Source organism: Mytilus californianus, unplaced genomic scaffold (genome assembly GCF_021869535.1).
Source record: "Mytilus californianus isolate M0D057914Y unplaced genomic scaffold, xbMytCali1.0.p SCAF_8, whole genome shotgun sequence".
Taxonomy (NCBI): domain Eukaryota; kingdom Metazoa; phylum Mollusca; class Bivalvia; order Mytilida; family Mytilidae; genus Mytilus; species Mytilus californianus.
Window position 1 is genome coordinate 105,616,673 of NW_026262734.1, and position 19,677 is coordinate 105,636,349.

The window sequence follows — 19,677 nt, forward strand, 5'->3', positions numbered from 1 at the left end:
CTTTAATTTCAATATAATGTTACAAGGACTTTATTCTCAATTATTGTGCAATCAATCAGTAACACTTACATCATGTAAATAGAAAACAAATGTGACTACAATTTCACAATAATAAATTAGAAAGGCATAAAATTCATCAATTTTTTTCATAAAGTAATTGAGTACATACCCACACACTGCTTGACATCACTGACTTTAAAGTTCTCACTGGGTACCCTGAAAAATACAAAATATACAATGACTCAATAGGTACCCTAAAATATACAATGACAAATTTGTGATCAAATGTCTAATTTTTTATTGTGAGATTAAAAGAAAGTTGTAAATGTCAATGTCTTATTTGGTAAATTTGTGTTGTTGGGTTGCCGACTCACTCACAGTTGCATTTCCTTGTTCAAATATACTAGAACACACCCGCGAAATCGCGCGCATTTTTAGCTTGGTTGGAAGTATGTAAACTATTGTAGGATGAATTTTTGTAAAAGAAATATGTCTGGAGAATTTCAGAAAAAAATATCAAAAGTCAAATAGGGACATGGAGACAGGACTATTTTTCAAGCCCTCTCCCTTTTATTTTCAAAGTCCGTTATTTTTTGGTTTCTGTTATATTCCATTATTTTCCCGTTTCTGTATACTATGAACATACGTATATATATTATAAATAAAGTGTATTTGCTATTAACTATCAATTCTAAGTTTCTTCTCCACGGTGATCATTGCTGTATTATATAGAGAGTCTCTATATATTATAGTAGTATAATCATAGTATACATGCAGATAAACGCGAAAATAATTGTCCTGTCCCCGAGTATTATTAACTTGATTTATTTCACTTGACCGGGCGGAGTTTAACCCATTTGCTCATCATAGACCAGTCCATCTATAGATAGGTGTTTTGGGACAAACTCATCAATGAAGTGTCCAATTATGGTCATTGATCCGGTTAAAATATGTAAACTATAAATGTGTGTTCGCAAAATAAATAATGAGACACAGCCGTTTATTTTCTAGTAAAGCAGAGTTTAAACAGATGTAAAAATTGTCACATTTTTGAAATTGTGGATCTGAAAGTAAAACCATGACGACCGCAGTTGCAAATAATGCATATTTCGTTATTCTATAACGATTTGAAATACTTTTATCTTCCTTTCAGAGGCGGATTTTTTGGGGGATGCCCCCTCCCCCATTTTTGTGGAATTTTTTGTTGTTGATTATTTAGGGAATCACTGAAACATGACTTGCGCGGCACCCTCTTAGGCAGTCAATGCTCCCATTTATAAACATTTCTGGAGCTGCCACTGCTTATATTCCAAATGCTTTAATTATTTTTTTTTTTTGGGGGGGGGGGGGGGGGGCACTGGGATAAGTTGCAAACAGAATTGATCATAATTAAGGAAGGAATAATTGAGTTTAAATATTTTTTTATTTTTTATTTTTATATATATTTTTTTAAATCACGTTTGAAATGAATCTCACAATCAGAAAGGTTTGAAACAGAATAATACAATAGCCGATACTTTAAAATACCGTCTGCCTTAGCACAAACAAACGGTATAAATCTTAAATGTTTTTTTTCGGGGGTTAACACATCGTTCCCTCAGTTCTTTTGTATATCTGTTTGGTGACACTGATAGGTGATTAGCAATCAGTAATAATAATTATAACGGCAATCAACCTTATCACACACATCTTCAAATAGACTGTCCTTATGCAAATTAAAACGTACGCTCCGCCCGATCTGTTGAAATCACATTGGTATACTTATGAAAATTATGTGTAAGTTTACAACCGGTAGTCATATTTGAATTAAAAGTCGGTCTGATGATGGAAACAATATCCGGACGCCTTTATTTTCGTTTTTCTCCCAAAATAACCCAAACTGAATAATCATAAGAATGGATGACAAATGCGACTATGCATGGTACCTATAGGACACAGAGGCATGATGATTAGTTTATTGTGGAAGGAAGAGAAGCGACACACAAAATGAGGTCTTCTCGTTTAAAAGTATAGATACATATATATCATAATGATCCAGCTCCCTCGTAAGAAATTTGTTGACTAATAATATTTAGACCTTTTATAGATAGAAAACAAAATAAGGTGTTGCTATATACAGTCAGGGGACTTACTTAAATGAGTGATTTTTATTCACTGATTCCAGTAACATTGTCTCCACAAATGTTGGAAGTAAGAGTTGTTTTTCTTTAATAATCACCTATTTAAGAAGTTCAAATAAATCACTGGACTAAGTGATTTAATTTTATTGTAGCTTTAAATATAGAATACTAATGATCCAGGGACTAATTATGCTGCTAAAATTATCAGAACCAACATCTGTGTTGATAGGATGACCGGGTCATGTCAGGTGATGACCTTGGACTAAATCTAGGATAATGACATAAAAATCACTTGTCTAAGTATCATATCTCTATTTTCTTCCAAAAAATCACTTCTTTAAGTATTATTATTTTAATTACCCCCACTAACTTCAACACCCCCGAACAGTGAAATTTGGATCGCGAACAGTAAAATTTTATTACATAATCTGTAAGATGAAACCTTGATTTTTCAGGAAAATTACTCCCACTGCTGGGAAAACTCTGCTAAGAAAGTATCAGTTCATTATGTAAAGCCTTTATTATAGCATTTTTTCAACAAATATAGAATTTACAGCTAATTGATTGCATCAAAGGCATAAACCTTGCTAATTAAAAGAAGAAAAAGGTTAATTTTTTCCAATTTTACTAATAATCATGATAATAAGATATAATCTAAACCTATGTGTTTAAAATTTTGGTAAAACTAAAAAATCACAATTTGAGACAAAATTTCAAATTTGCTATTTAAATAAGTGATTTTTAAATCACTTATTTCAGTAAGTCCCCTGACTGATATAAAACAGCCGAAAACAGGGCGACTTTAAAATTAAAATTGTAGTCCAGCTTTCACTGTACACCTGTAGTATAATTTCTAATTATTTTTCTCCTTTAAATTACCTGAGGTACAAAAAAGATTAAATGTCAAAATATACATGAACAATTAGACATTGGTTTTTTCTTATGAATTGTTTCACATTTTGTCATACCACGTTTTTTTATAGCTTACGAAATGATATGGGTTTGGCTCTTTGTTAAGGGCTGTACATTGACCTGTAATTTTGGTCTTTGTCCTATGATCTTTCCATATATTTGGTGGATAGTTGCCCAATTTGCATATATACACAATATATTTATTCATATACATATATTTATACCCACCGTAAACCTAGACCACTCTTTTCATGGAAAACAATTGGTGTCTCTAATCCATGTTCTTGTAGATACTTTACAGTAAAATCTGAAAAATAAAAAGAAGAATGCATCTACTAACCACTCATTTCATATTTATCTGTTCACTGTATCTACATTATTTTCTAACCTTGAGCTTTTCAAAACACCGAGCCTCGCTTTTATTTTTATGGATAAAATTTTTTACAGTTATCCCCACTGTTTACTTACTTAGCTTCTCATTTCATTTCACAATTTGAACATTCTTTATATATGTTGTGGATTTAATTTGATATCCTTAGTATCTGAATTATGTTAAAATGGTAAATCTATGTTACATGTCAGTTAAGGGCTCACCACAACCAGACTTGAAGTATAATTTGTCAGACTTGTTCGGACAATAGGACCTCTTTGGAAGCCATGATCCACACTGTTCACTAACAACCACTATCAGAATTTATCCTATTCTTTGTTATTGTATGTGCCAGGATGTGAATGAAAGTTGTTATCCACACTGTTAACTAAACTTTCCAATCAGAATTTTATCATATTTTTTGTTGCATATTGTGGATTTAATTTCAAACCCCTTTCCGAACTATAAAATATTCTTTTTTGTACTTTGACAACCAATAAATTTTGGCAAAAGGTCCTTTGTTATCAATGTAATAATTTGTTGTTAGCAAGCTCAAACATAGCATCAATAAACAACAATGAATCTAAATTGTCAAAATGAACCACATGAATTAAAAACACACGAACACAATCTGAATGAAAAAAGTAAAATTACATATAATTTATGGCTGGGACATCATCTCCTGCACAAATGACATCTAAACTGAAGCCCTAGATGAATGAAAAAAACGTGTACAACTCGAGAACAAGTCATGATCTATTAGGTACAATGAGAGTTACGTCCAATTGTACCCAATTTTTTATCCCCACAGTGTACCAACCTTCCCCTTTCAATATTTTAACAAATTCTTTGTTGTATTTCGTGGATTTAAGTTTTTCCTCCACACTGTACGTTCTTTTCCCTTCAATCTCATCATCGTCAATACCTTCCTCTGAATAGATCTTCTTTTCTTTCACTCTCTGAAAAAAGAGAAAAATATTATTAAAGATCACTGTCGACAACCTCCTCTCAACTGATCATCTAGTCTTTAATTCTTTGTCAAAGGGAGATAAATACATAATGGACAATTCTGAACAACTTCCTTTAAATCTTTGCAAAACAAAACAAAAAACAAAAAACTGTACGAGTAGTATCAATGCATTGCTTTGGTCATGATGATCTACAAAACAGAAATTTAACTGTTACAGATTATACATGCACCAACCATGATACAGATCTTTTTTTCATCCAGAATGTATGAAATATTTGTCACTGGTCATTAAGCAACCAACAATCAACCAATCCATCAATCAATATTTAACTGAAACTTACACACATCATTAACATTGATGTGTCATTTAGATATTTTGGAAGATAAGCTAAATCATAGTGGCATTATTTTCAAGCAGTAAATGTCTGCTTACTTTGCCCATATATCATGTGTATATATATACTTTTTTTAAATTACAATATCTAGAGGGTGAATGTACAAGAGACAATCAGGATTGATTGATTGAATGATTGGTGTTTAATGCCACTTTCAACACTATTGAGCTATTTTGTGGCGTCACTTTTATTGGTGATAGTAGCCGGAGTGCCCGGAGAGAACCACGAGACAATTAAGAGACATGGTGGTAAATATAAGGAAGATCTGTTGAAAAAATACTTAAGTTAAATTAAGACAATGTAAGAAATGTACAATTTAACCGAAAAAAGCCATGTTAGATTAAGTAATGTACAGTGTAATTTATGACTTTGTTAGACAGCTAATCATTTTATTTCCTTTCTTATCTACGTTATATCAGACATATATTTGTATTATATGTCTCTGGTTATATCTATGATCCTAAATTGGGTTTTGACTACATGATCAAGAAATTAAATGAGGGGCAGTCTGCTTTGAGAGTGTCAAAGAAAATGTCTTTGTACAAAATGTTACTAGGTCCATCTCCAGCTATTTGTTAAAGTTTAACATTGATATCTTGTCATATTATAATTGATTATTTCATATCAGTCATATTCCCCAGGCTGCATAAAACACGGTAACACGTTTTGTTCACAATTTATGTTAATAACTAGAAAAATTCACACATCATGTTACATTGTACACACACGTAGCAATTTCACCTAGAAAGCTGCATATAGTAACATTCAATGTAAAACATGTTTTGAGGAAATTTAAATGTTTACAATTACATATATTTATCTTTAAAATGTAGGTCAAATACTCGGAGTCAAAATCACGATCCATAAACGGGTCAATACTTATATCAACAACATTCAATATGATTGTAAAATCAAACCTTTGAGCCCTCTGTAACTGTGGTTTCATTGAGCATCTTTTAGTTTTACGCCCTCACAAATTTCAATATCGCTTTTCAACATTTACAGTCTTTGAGCCATATTTATACGAAAATATGTACGATCTATGCCCGGTTTTATACACCAGATATTGGTTGATAGTTTGCATGAACTTGTACTATCTATGCACACCATGTGCAGCAATGCACATTCAGTATGCACTGTGCAATTTGTTTACGTCTGATGTGTATTAATTGATGACCTAAATTAACGTACACAGGTAAGCGACAGCGAATACACAATAAATCAATACTGTACGATGTGTATTCAAGCATACTGTTTGTGTATTCAAAATTACACATTAATTTCACAATTCACCTATATCAAGTATAAAATTCCAATAGTTAAATTTTTATTCACAAGATTCCCTAATTCGACAGCAGGTAGAATTACATCAATTCAAAAATATACCATTTAACTGTTTAAATATATAGCAGATATATATACATATATATATAAATATTTACCAAATATATTCACAATAAATGAGACCACAAGTGCTACATTTTTTTGGGGGGGAAAGAGAGAAAGCTTTCGTAGATTTAAAATAAAAATGGCTATTATATCTATGGTGTAACAATGAAGACGATTCAAAAGTAAGTAAACATTGTCTATTACATTACATGTATATTATCCGGGATAAGCAAAGTTAACAACAACACTCATATTCAATCAGATATCATTTATATCCTACAAAAAATTCAGAATTACAATGTATAGTAGTACAGTATCTAATATTTTATAGAAATACAAATCCTTGACGCATCCGAGCCCCCAAAAATCTTGGTTTTCAAATAGTTTTGCTTAAATTGTAGAATATAATGTCAATACAATGTGTATCTCTCTAGATCTGTACATATATAAACAAACATCCCGTACGAAATTAGCAATAAAAATGTTGGTCATGCGGTCATAAACCTAGATGACTGAAAACAATAAACAAACCTGAAAAAATATTTTTAAATATATAATTTTAGCGACCCCGTTGATGACAATAAATAAATAGTATTCAGATTTTTCTGCTGTTGGGTAGATTTTTTTTTTTTTTTTTTTTTTTTTTTTTTTTTTTTTTTTTTTTTTTTATGCAATCTATGTATTTTTTTTTAATTGTTTTTTGTGTAGTTTTCTATTTAGTTTCTTTTTCCTTGTATGCAATTAACAATACAATAATTTTATGTTATCCCTATCCAGCCATGTCATTCCCTCAATTGTATAAAATACCAAGATACCTTGAAGTTCGTGGAATTTGCAAAAAATGTACCTGCCAAAATACAGTAATGTATAAATTTCCGGAAACAATAATAATTGATAAATTTATGTAGCTGTGTCTCTGAATCTTTTTCTTCTACACAGTTTGAAATAGGTGAATAATCAATACGGTACGTTCTTCTCATTGTAGTGATATCAAATTCTAAAGAAAATTATAAAAAACTAAACAATGTTGCAATGTCCAGGTGATTTTATGGATTCTTAAAGGCTAAAATCCAACTTCCCATGATTTTTTTTCTTCTAAAAGTCCAATCTATCACAGTATCAGAGATTCATGTACATGTGGTCTTAAAGACTGCTTATAACTGCAATTTCGATAGGACATTTTAACCAAATCAATGTTCTGTCTGAAGTAAAAACATTGTACCATCTTAAAGATACACATTAATTCACATTTGCCGAAAGAAAGTTGTTTAACGCAGTTTTCTCCATCCCATAAATGTAGAAATTGCAATGATTTTTTTCCCAATATTGACCCTGTGAGTAAATATAAGTGCAAAATTGGACATATTTCTTTATTTCAACATAGCAAATATTTCAAGAAAGTATTGAACCAGCATATAGTACATTAGACAAACTTTTCATTTCTATTACATTTTTTTCTTCTTAAATCATATTCAAATTACTTTTACCATATTTCGTGCGTTAAACGACAAAAATTTTATGTAGCAAAATTTCATTATTGACAGAAAGCTTCTTAAGATTTTGGGTTTCACCCGAATATTGTATAAAAGATATAGTAATGATGGTCGGTGTCGAAATTTTCAGCACCAGAATTCGCAGATTTAAGCATAAGAAATGGCGTTCAATCCCTATCATACTTATCTGTTTTACTGTTGACAGATGGTAGACAGAATGGGACGGACGGAGGTTTAACTTACCTTACATTAGCATATCTTACATATTTTACTTTTTTCTTCAGTAACTGGAATGTCATGAGAAATTATCAACGCTAATGGATGCATGAATTTGAAAGATTGGTTCATTCTAGATTCTGGTAATTTTCTTCTCCACTTCTCCCCTGCCATGTCAAAACACTATATACTCAGTACCTGTTATTATGTATACATGCGTGGAGAAATTTTGCAAATAACATGTCTTTTAGGGTTAATTTGAATAAAGAATATGTATGCCGAAAGCTGAAAACTAACGATAATTTTGCAAATAATGTTACAGTATTTATCCCCTAAATTTTTACAAAATTTGACAGAAAATCGAACATTTGCAGCTTTATCCAAAAACAGCAACATGCACCACTGAATAAATTGTTGCTTAAAATTAAGAATCAGCATATTCTTAGCATGATATAGACAGTTTAATATTCAATTTCCAGTAGGAGATGACAACTTTTCAGCGAGAGAAACAAAACAGAAAAGGACCTAGGGGAATCCAAGTTCATTGCTACATAATTATATAGGTCTCATGTATCTTCTTTTTGAAATTGATTTATATATTCTTTTTAAATATACGAGGTTCTACTGGGGTACCTTCAGTCTTTGGACGATATCTTGTCATGACGCTGTCCTGTTTACCATTTTGATTTAAACAGGCATAACATTGTGATGTCCAACTGGTGTGAAGTCATCAGTCTGGGATCCTGGCTCTCTGACGCGATGAGGAGGTTGGGCCAGGATCCCAGAATACGATGTAAGGTACAGTCTTAACTTGACTAGTTGTATCGATGTAGAGTGATCAAGTTGTTTTAGAAGTTTAATTCACTAAAAGTGAGGATTTTTTTTTCTTGGCCATATATTCTGTGAATATTTAAAATGTAAGAGTGCAATAAAGGATGTCTAAAGAAGGGAAATTGTATACAGGAAATCCTTCGGAAGCACACCAAAGTAAAGCAAAAAAATTCGAGACTTACTTGTAAAACAAAAACTCCCTCCAAAATATTTATCCCTGCACATCGAAAAATGGGGAGAAAATACCAAGGGAGTAATCATAAGTATTAGTCAAAGATAAACGAAAAACTGAAGGCAATTTTGATAAAATATTACAAAACATTACACAATGAAGGTTTACCGGATCCAAATTTATTGTATTTGTCTGAAAGACATTTTTTTTCTTAATTTTGATCAAATTTTTGTTCCTATTTGGAATGTCTTTCTTGTGATGCATAATGTCGAAATTTGCATATATATCTATCGAATTGCGTTTATGACCGATTTATAAGCATTTACAATCCAATCAAATTCCAAACATTTTGTATGTCAAAAATTCACGCAAGGAGCTGTGATATATACATTAAAATTTTCATAAAAAGATTAGTTTTTTTATCAATACTATAGATTCAGTGAACTGCTTAGCCGACCTTTGGAAATAGGTTTTACCAGTATACAAATATTTATCATCATTTGTGTGGTCATAGAACTCAGAATAAAAGCTTGTATGGCTCTTTGATACAGGATTGTAATTACATTTAATCGAAAGCTTATCCATTTAGTTTATAATGATCATGAAAATTGAATTCATATTCTACAAAGTGCAGAAAATATATATTATATTCAATTTATGCACGAGGGGCAATATGGAAATTGCATTACGAGTAATTGCGCTCTTGTAAACTGTGTGAGGTAATCTCTTGTGACAATTTTGCGATTTATAAATTTAACTCAATAAAGTCCCCTGAATTTGTTTTACTTACGGGGTCAAAATCCGAAAGCTGGTAATAGAAAGAGTCTAAATGATATACTGACCTGAACTTAAATGTGTCTCAACAATTTTTCATATTATACTTATATTTACCATAAAATAAGAGTATTATTCTGCCCTTTAAAGATTGTGATTGAAGACTATTTGATACAAAACGGCAACATTTACATGTTTTTGTAAAATTTGTATTGAATGACGGCCATAACCGTATATATCTTTACTTCCTCCAGAATGGCTGGTTTACAATTTTATTATTCAATTTTGAATAAACGATCAAAATTTGCCCGAATCTTTCAAGACAATGATTGCAGTTTGCAGTAAACTTTATTAGCCCCAAAAAACATGTCCAGAAATAAGAAACGAAACAATTTTGTTACAACTTAAAACTATGATAAAGTAATCTTCAGCCGACTGACCGACTTTTTTTGAAAATAGCCATTGTGTCAAAATTCAGTGGAAATTGGTTCGAAACTTTATATAGAAGATTTCTTTATTGGCAAATCAAAGATTATGCCGACCATATTTATTGATAAACACTTAAAGATCAATAAAATGAAATTTTGTAATTCACCCCGTTTTCCATTAAAATTCATCTATTAGTCTAGTGTTACCCCCTTTTAACTATCCTTTTATTTATTTTACTTCTTTTTCTATCAACTTTTTTTTTGAAAATGGACAACAGAATTAAATACAGTATGTCAAATAATTTCGATTGAACATATTAATTTAGGTACATCTATGCTATGGATGCTTGGTTTGTATAGTCTATACATACTAATACTATTAAACCAAATATATATTTCCAAGAGTTTGAGACAACCAAGTTTTGAAAGATATGAAAATGTTTGCAAAAGTCAAAAATCTGGTCTCGTCCTGAATATGCATACAATGTTTGCCACTGGACGTTAAACAATTCGCCTAAATCTTAGACTAATGCGTGTCAGGGTTAACTACACACATATGGACTTACAAAAATTGTATATGTTTAAATAACTTGACGCTACCAAATCAGTTTCTCGCCTCAAAACGTTCTCTTAAGGAACTTTTCAAGAGAAATCAAACGAAATTTTCCAGAAAACGTCACCATGAGGCATTTTTGACGTGTTTCTATTTCTAAGCTAAGTGAACCCAAGACTCATTTGAATCCTTGATTAACTATAAAATGGTCATCTGGAATATATAATGAATATGAATAACTCTATGCGGTCAGCACAAAAAGAAACATCAATTAAATAACACATTCAGCCAAATAAAATGAATTTATATGAATTATTCAATAGAATAGCATATATACTTTATTCCAAATTAATGGGCCCACAAGTGGCACCATGAGATTATATCAATAAACAATTAAACAAATACAAAAGAACAGAACTGAGGGAAATAATTAGAAGATATGCAGATGCTTCCTGCACTGAACTCGTACCAAAGTTAACACCTACACGAATATTGTACAAAAAGTATCAAACTCAGCGATTGGCGTCTTTTCATTCGTTCTTGCGGACGATAACCACAAATGAATTAGTGTGGACACAAAGAAATGTCATGCATGCGTCCGATTTACCAAAAACTCCAATGCAAAAAAGAAACCAAAATCTAGCCATTAAGTTACTGACTTGCTGTTGAAAATAAACAGTGGATGAACCAAGAAAAGGATCAAAATAGATGACAATATTTTCGATTAAATCGGCGTGAATTTTTGTAAGCTTAGTATCTGTTCATAGAACAATGGGACTCTGTATTCTTTCTGCTGAAACTAAACTTATCGTTTAATTGGACAGTTTTAACCAACTTATTTCTCTATCGACAACGTTTCTTACCTTTAATTGTAGAGAGTCCACCCTAATTTTCTAAGGATGACGGCATCTCTGAATAATCCATGCATACTCTAGATTTTACTTCTGATGAAATAATCTTATGTCTTACCTACAGCGACAGTTATCTCCAGTGACTGATAAAGGTTCCTACAAGTCTGTATCTCACCTGAGTGCAAATTATTTTCCCTATGATGAGACGGTCCCATTTACGCAAAACAATGTTTTCAAACGCCAAGCGGTAAGCAGTATCATTTTTTAATTCGAGCCGAGTTTGGTTTAAATTGCTTAGTTATTTCAGTAGGGAAGATTACTCAGTGGACTATTGCTAAGATCCTTGCTATGCAAAAACTTTATGATTTGTTATGCAGTAGCGGGTATATGTGATGCTGGTAAGGTTCGTCAAACTTAAGTTAAATGTGAAAATTCTCAATTTAGGCAAATTAACATTCTCGTTGATGTAACTAGAGGCTCCCAGGAATATTTGCACACCTGGTTAAATCTCGTTTTTCAAACAAGAAAATTTGTGTTTAAACAATTTTGTCTCAATGTTTTTTTTTTTACTGGGAAAACTGTCTGTCTATTATAGTTTCAATATAAAGGCAAACGAGTAAAAATGTGATTAAGGAACAACAACTCCTGTAGGGAGACAATGGACGATTTCAATCTTTTGACTTATGTGCTGATCTCCTGATGTTGATCATTTTCGATGTTCTAATTTTCGTTTGATCTATCACAGGTCAAGATATTAGTTGGTATAAAAATCATCATTTAAGTGAAATATGTCCTTAAAGGTGTCGACTGACGATGCTATGTTGACTCATTGGCGGATCTAGCCTTGTTGATTATTTTTGCTGTTTACAGTTTCTCTCTATCTATATAGCATTCTGAAAATTAATTTATACGGAATAAAAAACAAACCTACCATGAATTACAAAAAAATGAATTACAAAAAAATATAAAAAAACAATTTCAAAATATTATTCATCAGAAATACAATGTCTTTAAAAAATATATAAAGACATAAGTTTAAGGTGGTACATAACACTACAGGGAGATAACTCTTTAAAAATCAGCTGAACGTTTTAATCACGCTCTATTGTTAAGGAAATATTAAACTTCTCAAAGATTAAAATTAGTATTTGTCAAACTGCTATATATCAAATGAAATTTTTCTGATAAAATGTGTAGTTCAAGTTTTTAAATTTTTTATATTTTTGTCAAAGGGTCAAGGTAATTATTTCGTCAAAATTTTACGAAAATTAAACAAGCCAGATTAATTTTAGTCAAGGCGTTTGGTACCACCTTAATTAATTTTCGAAATATCCAATAATGAACAGTAGATTTCAAACTGTATTTATACATAATTTCTTCTCTAAATTTAGAATTTGATGCTACATGTTTATCTATTTTTAAATATGAATCTACTAGCAATTTCTATTAATTGTGCAATACAGCTCAGAATTTGGATTGTAATTTAATATTCGACATCGCATAGGTTTCTAACACAGAAAGAATGTGGTCAAAGAACTTAAAAATTTGAAATTGGACATTTACCTATTATGGTCCAATACTCAAAATCTAAATACATGGTTTGATTCAGCATATCAAAGAACCCCTAGCATTTAATTTTTGATGAAATCAAGTTTAATTTTGGACAATTTGGACCTCAATGTGGACCAATTTAAAAACGGGGCCCAAAATCCAAAATCTAAATACACGGTTAGAATCAGCATATGAAAGAAAGTCCAAAAATTTAAGACTTTGAATAAAACCCCATTGAAATTGGTCAAGAAATAAGCAATTTATACAAAGTATAAGAAAAGTATTGTTTTTGGCCCCTTTTTCCTTAAAGGTTACGGCCATAGCCCCCAAAATCAATCCCAATCTTCCTTTTTTGGTATGGAAACTCATGGTACAATTTTATAGAGATCCATAGGCTTATACTCAAGTTATTGCCCGGAAACTAGAAAATCCTAGTTATTTTTTGCACCCAATTCCTAAACGGTTTGGGCCATAACCCCAAAATCGATCCCAACCTTCCTTTAGAGGTATGGAATCTTGTGGTACAATTTCATAGTGATCCATACACTTATAGACACACGTTCTTGTCCTGAAACAAGAAAAATACTTGTTTTTGGTCCCCAATTCCTAAACAGTTAGGACAATTACCCCCACAATCAATCCAAATGGCTGCGGACGACGGCGCCGACGCCGACAACGTCATAACATTATACGACCTCAAAAAAATTGCAGTCGTATAAAAACGCCAAAAAATGTGAAAAAAATTGTCATTTAAGGGCAGACGTCTAACGATTTCGGTCGTATATATCTTCTTTTTGCTTATCATTTTTGCTGTTAACAATTTCTCTATATCTGTAATAGTTTTCAAGATAATTAACAAAACAAAAATATTATGTTAATAAGGTATGATTGCGAAAAGAATCGTAATGACTTCAAAAATGAACAAAACCCATACCGTATAGTAAATTATATAAGGCAACAGATAATTCACAAAATGTGAAACAATTCAACAGAGAAAAAAACTCTGCTGTTATATATAACAGGCCAAAGCAATGACGTAATAAGCATTGTTAACATTATATAGATAATTCCTTTTTTGAATAAAATTTTTTTAAATGCAGAAATAATAATCAAATCGTTTTTTGTTTTTTTTTACAATTATGACGGTCATGTTTGTTGGTTGCTCGGATCACCGAATATTTGAAAGTAAATACTCTGTGTAGCATTCAGTCCAAGCGAAGTCCCGATTGTCCATGTAGTTAAAACTGTATTAGAATTAATAAAAACAACAGATAACACAAATAGTATCGCCTGGATTTTTTCCAGGTGCAATTAAATTTCAATTAGGTCAGCTCACTGGTCACTTGAAATATGTAAGGTTAACATGGTCGAGTAATAGTTCACTTTCAAAATATGTTAAACCTTTCATGTAAATGGTAACTGAGGAACAGCTAGGTTTCATACTGAAAGTTTAAACCGAACACTGCAGAGAATAACTGAGGTTAAGGCCATATGAAATGTGTGAATGTTAGGTATATAAATGTATATACTTTCCAAGTCAATCCTACTTACCATAAACAAAAGAGCATACAATTGAGGACAAGGCGACACATTGACGATGACCTCCTGATGTCGTTTGGTTATTTGAGTCTCGGGTTGCGGTCTCATTGACATCCCTTTTAATTACTAGCTGACATAAGCTGCCCGAATAACCTCCATACAATTCTTCGATATCCTAAGTTTAAGGTTGGGATATTAAGGTTATTTGCACGCTGTCGTTTGAAAGAGTAATACTACATATACCCTTGTCCCGAATATCGGGTATTTGACAATAAAAGTTTAAGACTGGCATCTCAGGGATTATTTTTATTTGGCCTGAGTCAACTAGTAAACTTGAAATTGTGAGTATATTACTAGATTGATTTGAGCATTAAAAATGTTCCCATAGTCACAAATCCTGAACATCATCATACTCTGCTTGTAAATAAGAGCGCCCTGTATTGACCAACCACTAGCATCCTTTACTTCTTAATTTAAATTTTAATGGTCAATCGAGTTACATAGTTAATTTTATTTTTTTATGGTAAATTCACTGACCTTCGAGGAGTATTTGACAAACTCTATTAGACAAATAGAATAACACCATTAAAAATTAAGTTTATTTTGACAATTTTGAAAATGATATCGTGTTGCTGAAAGGCTAAAGTGACCAATTCATTGCAATAATGTAAATATATTAACCAGCTAGTCCTTAAACACTAAATCACCTGTTCCAAAATCAGGTGACTGGGTTTGAACCCAGAATTGTTTTGCTAGCATTTTATTGACAGTTCCATTTTCTGAAAACATTACAACTCAAACACGATACATGTCTATATATCATGTATAAAGCACAAATCACAAGAAGAATTTTATCAGACAGCGATTCCTAATACTCTGTTATGAAACCGAAGAAAATAGTAGAGCAAACTTAAGTCGAGTCCAGTAAAAGTTTGAAGAACTTTATATTAATACTGAAACGGTAATTCAAATCTATCATTTTTTACACCAATTAGAATCTATAGTGAAATAAATAAAATTACAAATAATATATTTTGGGCGTTGACCCAGGGTGCAGGGCCTCAAAACGGTCGACAAACTAACATGTACTGATAGTAAATCAACTTTATTACAGATCAATCACAAATAGTTCCCATCAAACTATAACTTAAGTGTTGATACCGACGACGGCGTCGCCGGAAAAGCAACACATATGTCTCGCCTTCCGCGACGAAAAGTCACAGGCGAGACAAAAATACGTCATATGAACCTGTATGCTCAAATTATATTAGTAAATGCAGACGATAACAACTTTGTTATTTGTACTGTAGTCTTAATTATTGGTGCTGTTGAAATCGAAAGAAATTTGAAAGACTTGATGACCGGATAAAATATTTAGCTAAAACCACACATATTAAATTGACGAAGTATTTTTATGTTATGAGGATAATTAGTATCATCTTGCAAGTAAAAGACTTTTTTTGGTGTATTTTATCTATACTACCAAATGTTTTTAAGTACAAATATTACAGAAGATGTGAAAAATCTAAGCAAGATGTAGATATTTAATATAAACTATTTAGGGAACGACCATTTAACTGCAAGGGGGTATGGTTTTTTCCTAAAAAAATATTCTGATCCCCAATTTGATGAAAAAAAATATTGTGGTTAAGTAGATGACAAAAAAAAATATTCTGAATCCAGATTTTCTCCAAACCTTATAGTGTTAAATTTTGAAAAAAATAATTTGATTGAAAGCGTCGAAAAACTAAAAAAAAAATTTTTTTTTACTCGACAAAAAAACCATAACCCCCCTCCCCTTGAAGTTAAATGGTTGCTCCCTTAAAAGCAGCAATATTTAACGAAAAGTATATATACACAAGAGTGCACACGCTGAAATGTCTCACCTGCTTTACGGACTATTGATTTTGTGTTGGTAGTCCTAAATATAATGGTTTACTACAAGTATCACAATAACTTAACATGATATAAAACAAGCATTCTGAGAGTATTGCATGGCAATACATAGTCCCCTACCGGGTAAAAATTCATTATACTGGAACAAAATGCTAACTTGTTCTATAACTTGTCATGGTGTAAACAAAAAGTAAATATCATGTCAATATCTTCAAGCATGACTAAAAACAGTGTTGAAACCTGATTATAAGAGTGAATTTTTCAAGTCCAAGGACCATAACTCTGCATAAAATTATTAGACCGAAACAAAAATTTGAACTTGAAATGAAACTTGTCATGATAAAACTATATACAAATTATCAATCAATATCTTATAAGCATGATGAAAAAAAACATTAGATATGATTAATAGTTCTCTAAAATTAGATATGATGTAATACAGTGTATATCTATTTTCAAATTATAATCAAATATAATTAACAGGTCCAAATATTTTATCTTTCATTTGTCACAAACTAATATAGATTTGTAACTTATCTATAAAATGTCAACAACTTTTATCTACCCAATGTATTGTATTGAAATATATACATTAATAAAAATAGATTATTATCTAATTAAAGGATTTCTCTTCATAATTTTTTTTTTATATATATAGCATTCAGAAAATTAGTTTATACTAAATAACAAACAATCTGCCAAAAAATTCTTCAAATAATGTAACAAAAAATGTCTTTTAAAAAATGAGTTATCTCCCTTTGTACAGAAATATGGTTTAACATAGTACTCTAACATTAGATATGGTCCAGAGTTATGGTCCATAACTCTGGACTAAATCATCAGACCGGAACAAAATTCGAACTTGATCTATAACTTGTCATGATAAAACTATATACCAAATATCAAATCAATATCTTCAAGAACGAAGAAAAAAAATGCGGAAAGCTGATTTGCCGGACTGACGGATGGACAGACGGACAGATGGACAGACGGACAGATGGACGGAGTGCAAACCTAAAGTCCCCTTCGACTTCGTCGGTAGGGGACTAAAAAAAATCGTAAGGGTTCCGCGGAACCCAGTGTCTCGCCTACTTTTTCTGTTAATCGCAGGCTCAACAAAAATGAGGAAGTAAATCAATAAAAATATTCCTCTTGATACTATCTTTTGATTGTAAGAAGCTTCTGTCCAAGTTTGGTAAAAATCCAGGATAGTTTTTGAATCTAATAAATGCTTAAAAACTTTAACTGCAGACTGAATGTAATGTTAACCGGAAGAAAACAAAATTTCCTTCTAGATACTAGCATTTGATCATAAACAAACTTCTGTCCAAGATTGGTACAAATCCAAAATAGTATAAGAAAGTTATTAAAATTTAAAAAACTTTAATCACAGAGTGAATGTGTTGTTTCCTGGCAGAAAATCTAAGTCCATTTAAATGTAAAATACGGAAAAAATGATTTATTTTTTAACAAAATTTCCTTCTAGATACTAGCTTTTGATCATAAACAAGCTTCTGTCCAAGTTTGGTACAAATTCAAAATAGTATAAGAAAGTTATTAAAATTTTAAAAACTTTTAACCACAGAGTGAATGTGTTGTTTCCTGGCAGAAAATCTAAGTCCATTTAAAAGTAAAATAAGGAAAAAATGATTTATTTTTTTACAAAATTTACTTCTGGATACTATCTTAATTATGATCATAAACAAGCTTCTGTCCAAGTTTGGTACAAACCCAGGATAGTTTAAGAAAGTTATTAAAATTTTAAAAACTTTAACCACAGAGTGAATGTAATATTTCCCGGCAGAAAAACTAAGTCCATTTATAAGTAAAATACGGAAAAAATGGAATTTTATTTTTACAAAATTTACTTCTGGATACTATCTTATGATCATAAACAAGCTTCTGTCCAAGTTTGGTTCAAACCCAGGATAGTTTAAGAAAGTTATTAAAATTTTAAAAACTTTAACCACAGAGTGAATGTAATATTTCCCGGAAGAAAAACTAAGTCCATTTATAAGTAAAATACGGAAAAAATGGAATTTATTTTTACAAAATTTACTTCTGGATACTATCTTATGATCATAAACAAGCTTCTGTCCAAGTTTGGTAGAAATCCAGGATAGTTTAAGAAAGTTATTAAAATTTCAAAAACTTAAACCACAGAGTGAATATTTGTGGACGCCGCCGACGACGACGACGACGACGACGCCGACGGAATGTAGGATCGCTATGTCTCGCTTTTTCGACTAAAGTCGAAGGCTCGACAAAAATGAGCCAGAGTTAGAGATCAAATGAACCCTGGAAGACAGACATGTTCAACTTACAACCATTCCATGCAGCAAATACATTGTATAGTTGACCTATTGCATATAATAATTAATTAATTGTTTGTGTTTTAACGCCACATTTAAGCACCACTTTTGGGCTATTTCGTGGCGGTCAGTTTTTATTGGTGGAGGAAGCCGGAGTGCCCGGAGAAAACCACCGACCTTCAATAGGAAAACTGACAATCCTATTCAATTAAGATTGAAGTCGAGTGTACCCGCATGAGCGGGGTTCGAACTCACAACCTCAGTGTTGACTGGCTTGTGATTACAGTAGTAGAACAACTTAGACCACTTGGCCACCGAGGCCCCCTATTGCATATAGTATCTAAGAAACAAAGTTAACTAGGAAAACTTATTATTGACCAATGAACCATGAAAATGAGGTCAAGGTCATAAGATACCTGCAAGACAGACATATTCACATTAAAATCATTACATACACCAAATATAGTTAACCTATTGCGTATAGTTTAAGAAAAACAGACCAAAACACAAAAACTTAACATTGAGCAATGGCCGTGAAAATGAGGTCAGGGTCAAATAAAACCTGCTAGACTGACATGTACATCGTCAAATATTTCCATACATAGTTGACCTATTGCATACAGTAGTAGAAAAACAGACCAAAACACAAAAACTTAACTTAATTGAACCATGAAAATGAGATCAAGGTCAGATGACACCTGCCAGTTGGATATGTAAACCATACAATCATTCCATATATCAAATACAGTAGACCTACTTCTAATAGTATCTGAGATATGGACTTGACCACGAAAACTTAACCTTGATCACTGATCCATGAAATGGGGTGCAGGTCAAGTGAAAACTGTCTAACAGACGCGAGAACCTTGCAAGGTACGCCCATACCAAATATAGTTATCCTATTG

The 19,677-nt window shown here is 31.6% G+C and overlaps 1 protein-coding gene across 2 annotated transcripts in view; it reads right to left on the reverse strand.

The window, feature by feature from the left end:
- Positions 1-19,677, reverse strand: part of LOC127711141 (lysine-specific demethylase 2A-like) — a 69,416-nt gene that overhangs the window by 44,779 nt on the left and 4,960 nt on the right. The window contains exons 1-4 of one of the 2 annotated variants that reach the window (XM_052217089.1): positions 5,685-5,960; positions 4,223-4,361; positions 3,261-3,339; positions 170-216 (exon numbers count right to left, since the gene is read on the reverse strand). In XM_052217089.1, the coding sequence (XP_052073049.1) occupies positions 170-216; positions 3,261-3,339; positions 4,223-4,361; positions 5,685-5,720 (301 nt within the window). In that variant the 5' untranslated portion in view covers positions 5,721-5,960. Of the gene's footprint in view, positions 1-169; positions 217-3,260; positions 3,340-4,222; positions 4,362-5,684; positions 5,961-19,677 lie in introns of those variants that run through there. The other variant, XM_052217091.1, reaches the window with a different exon arrangement.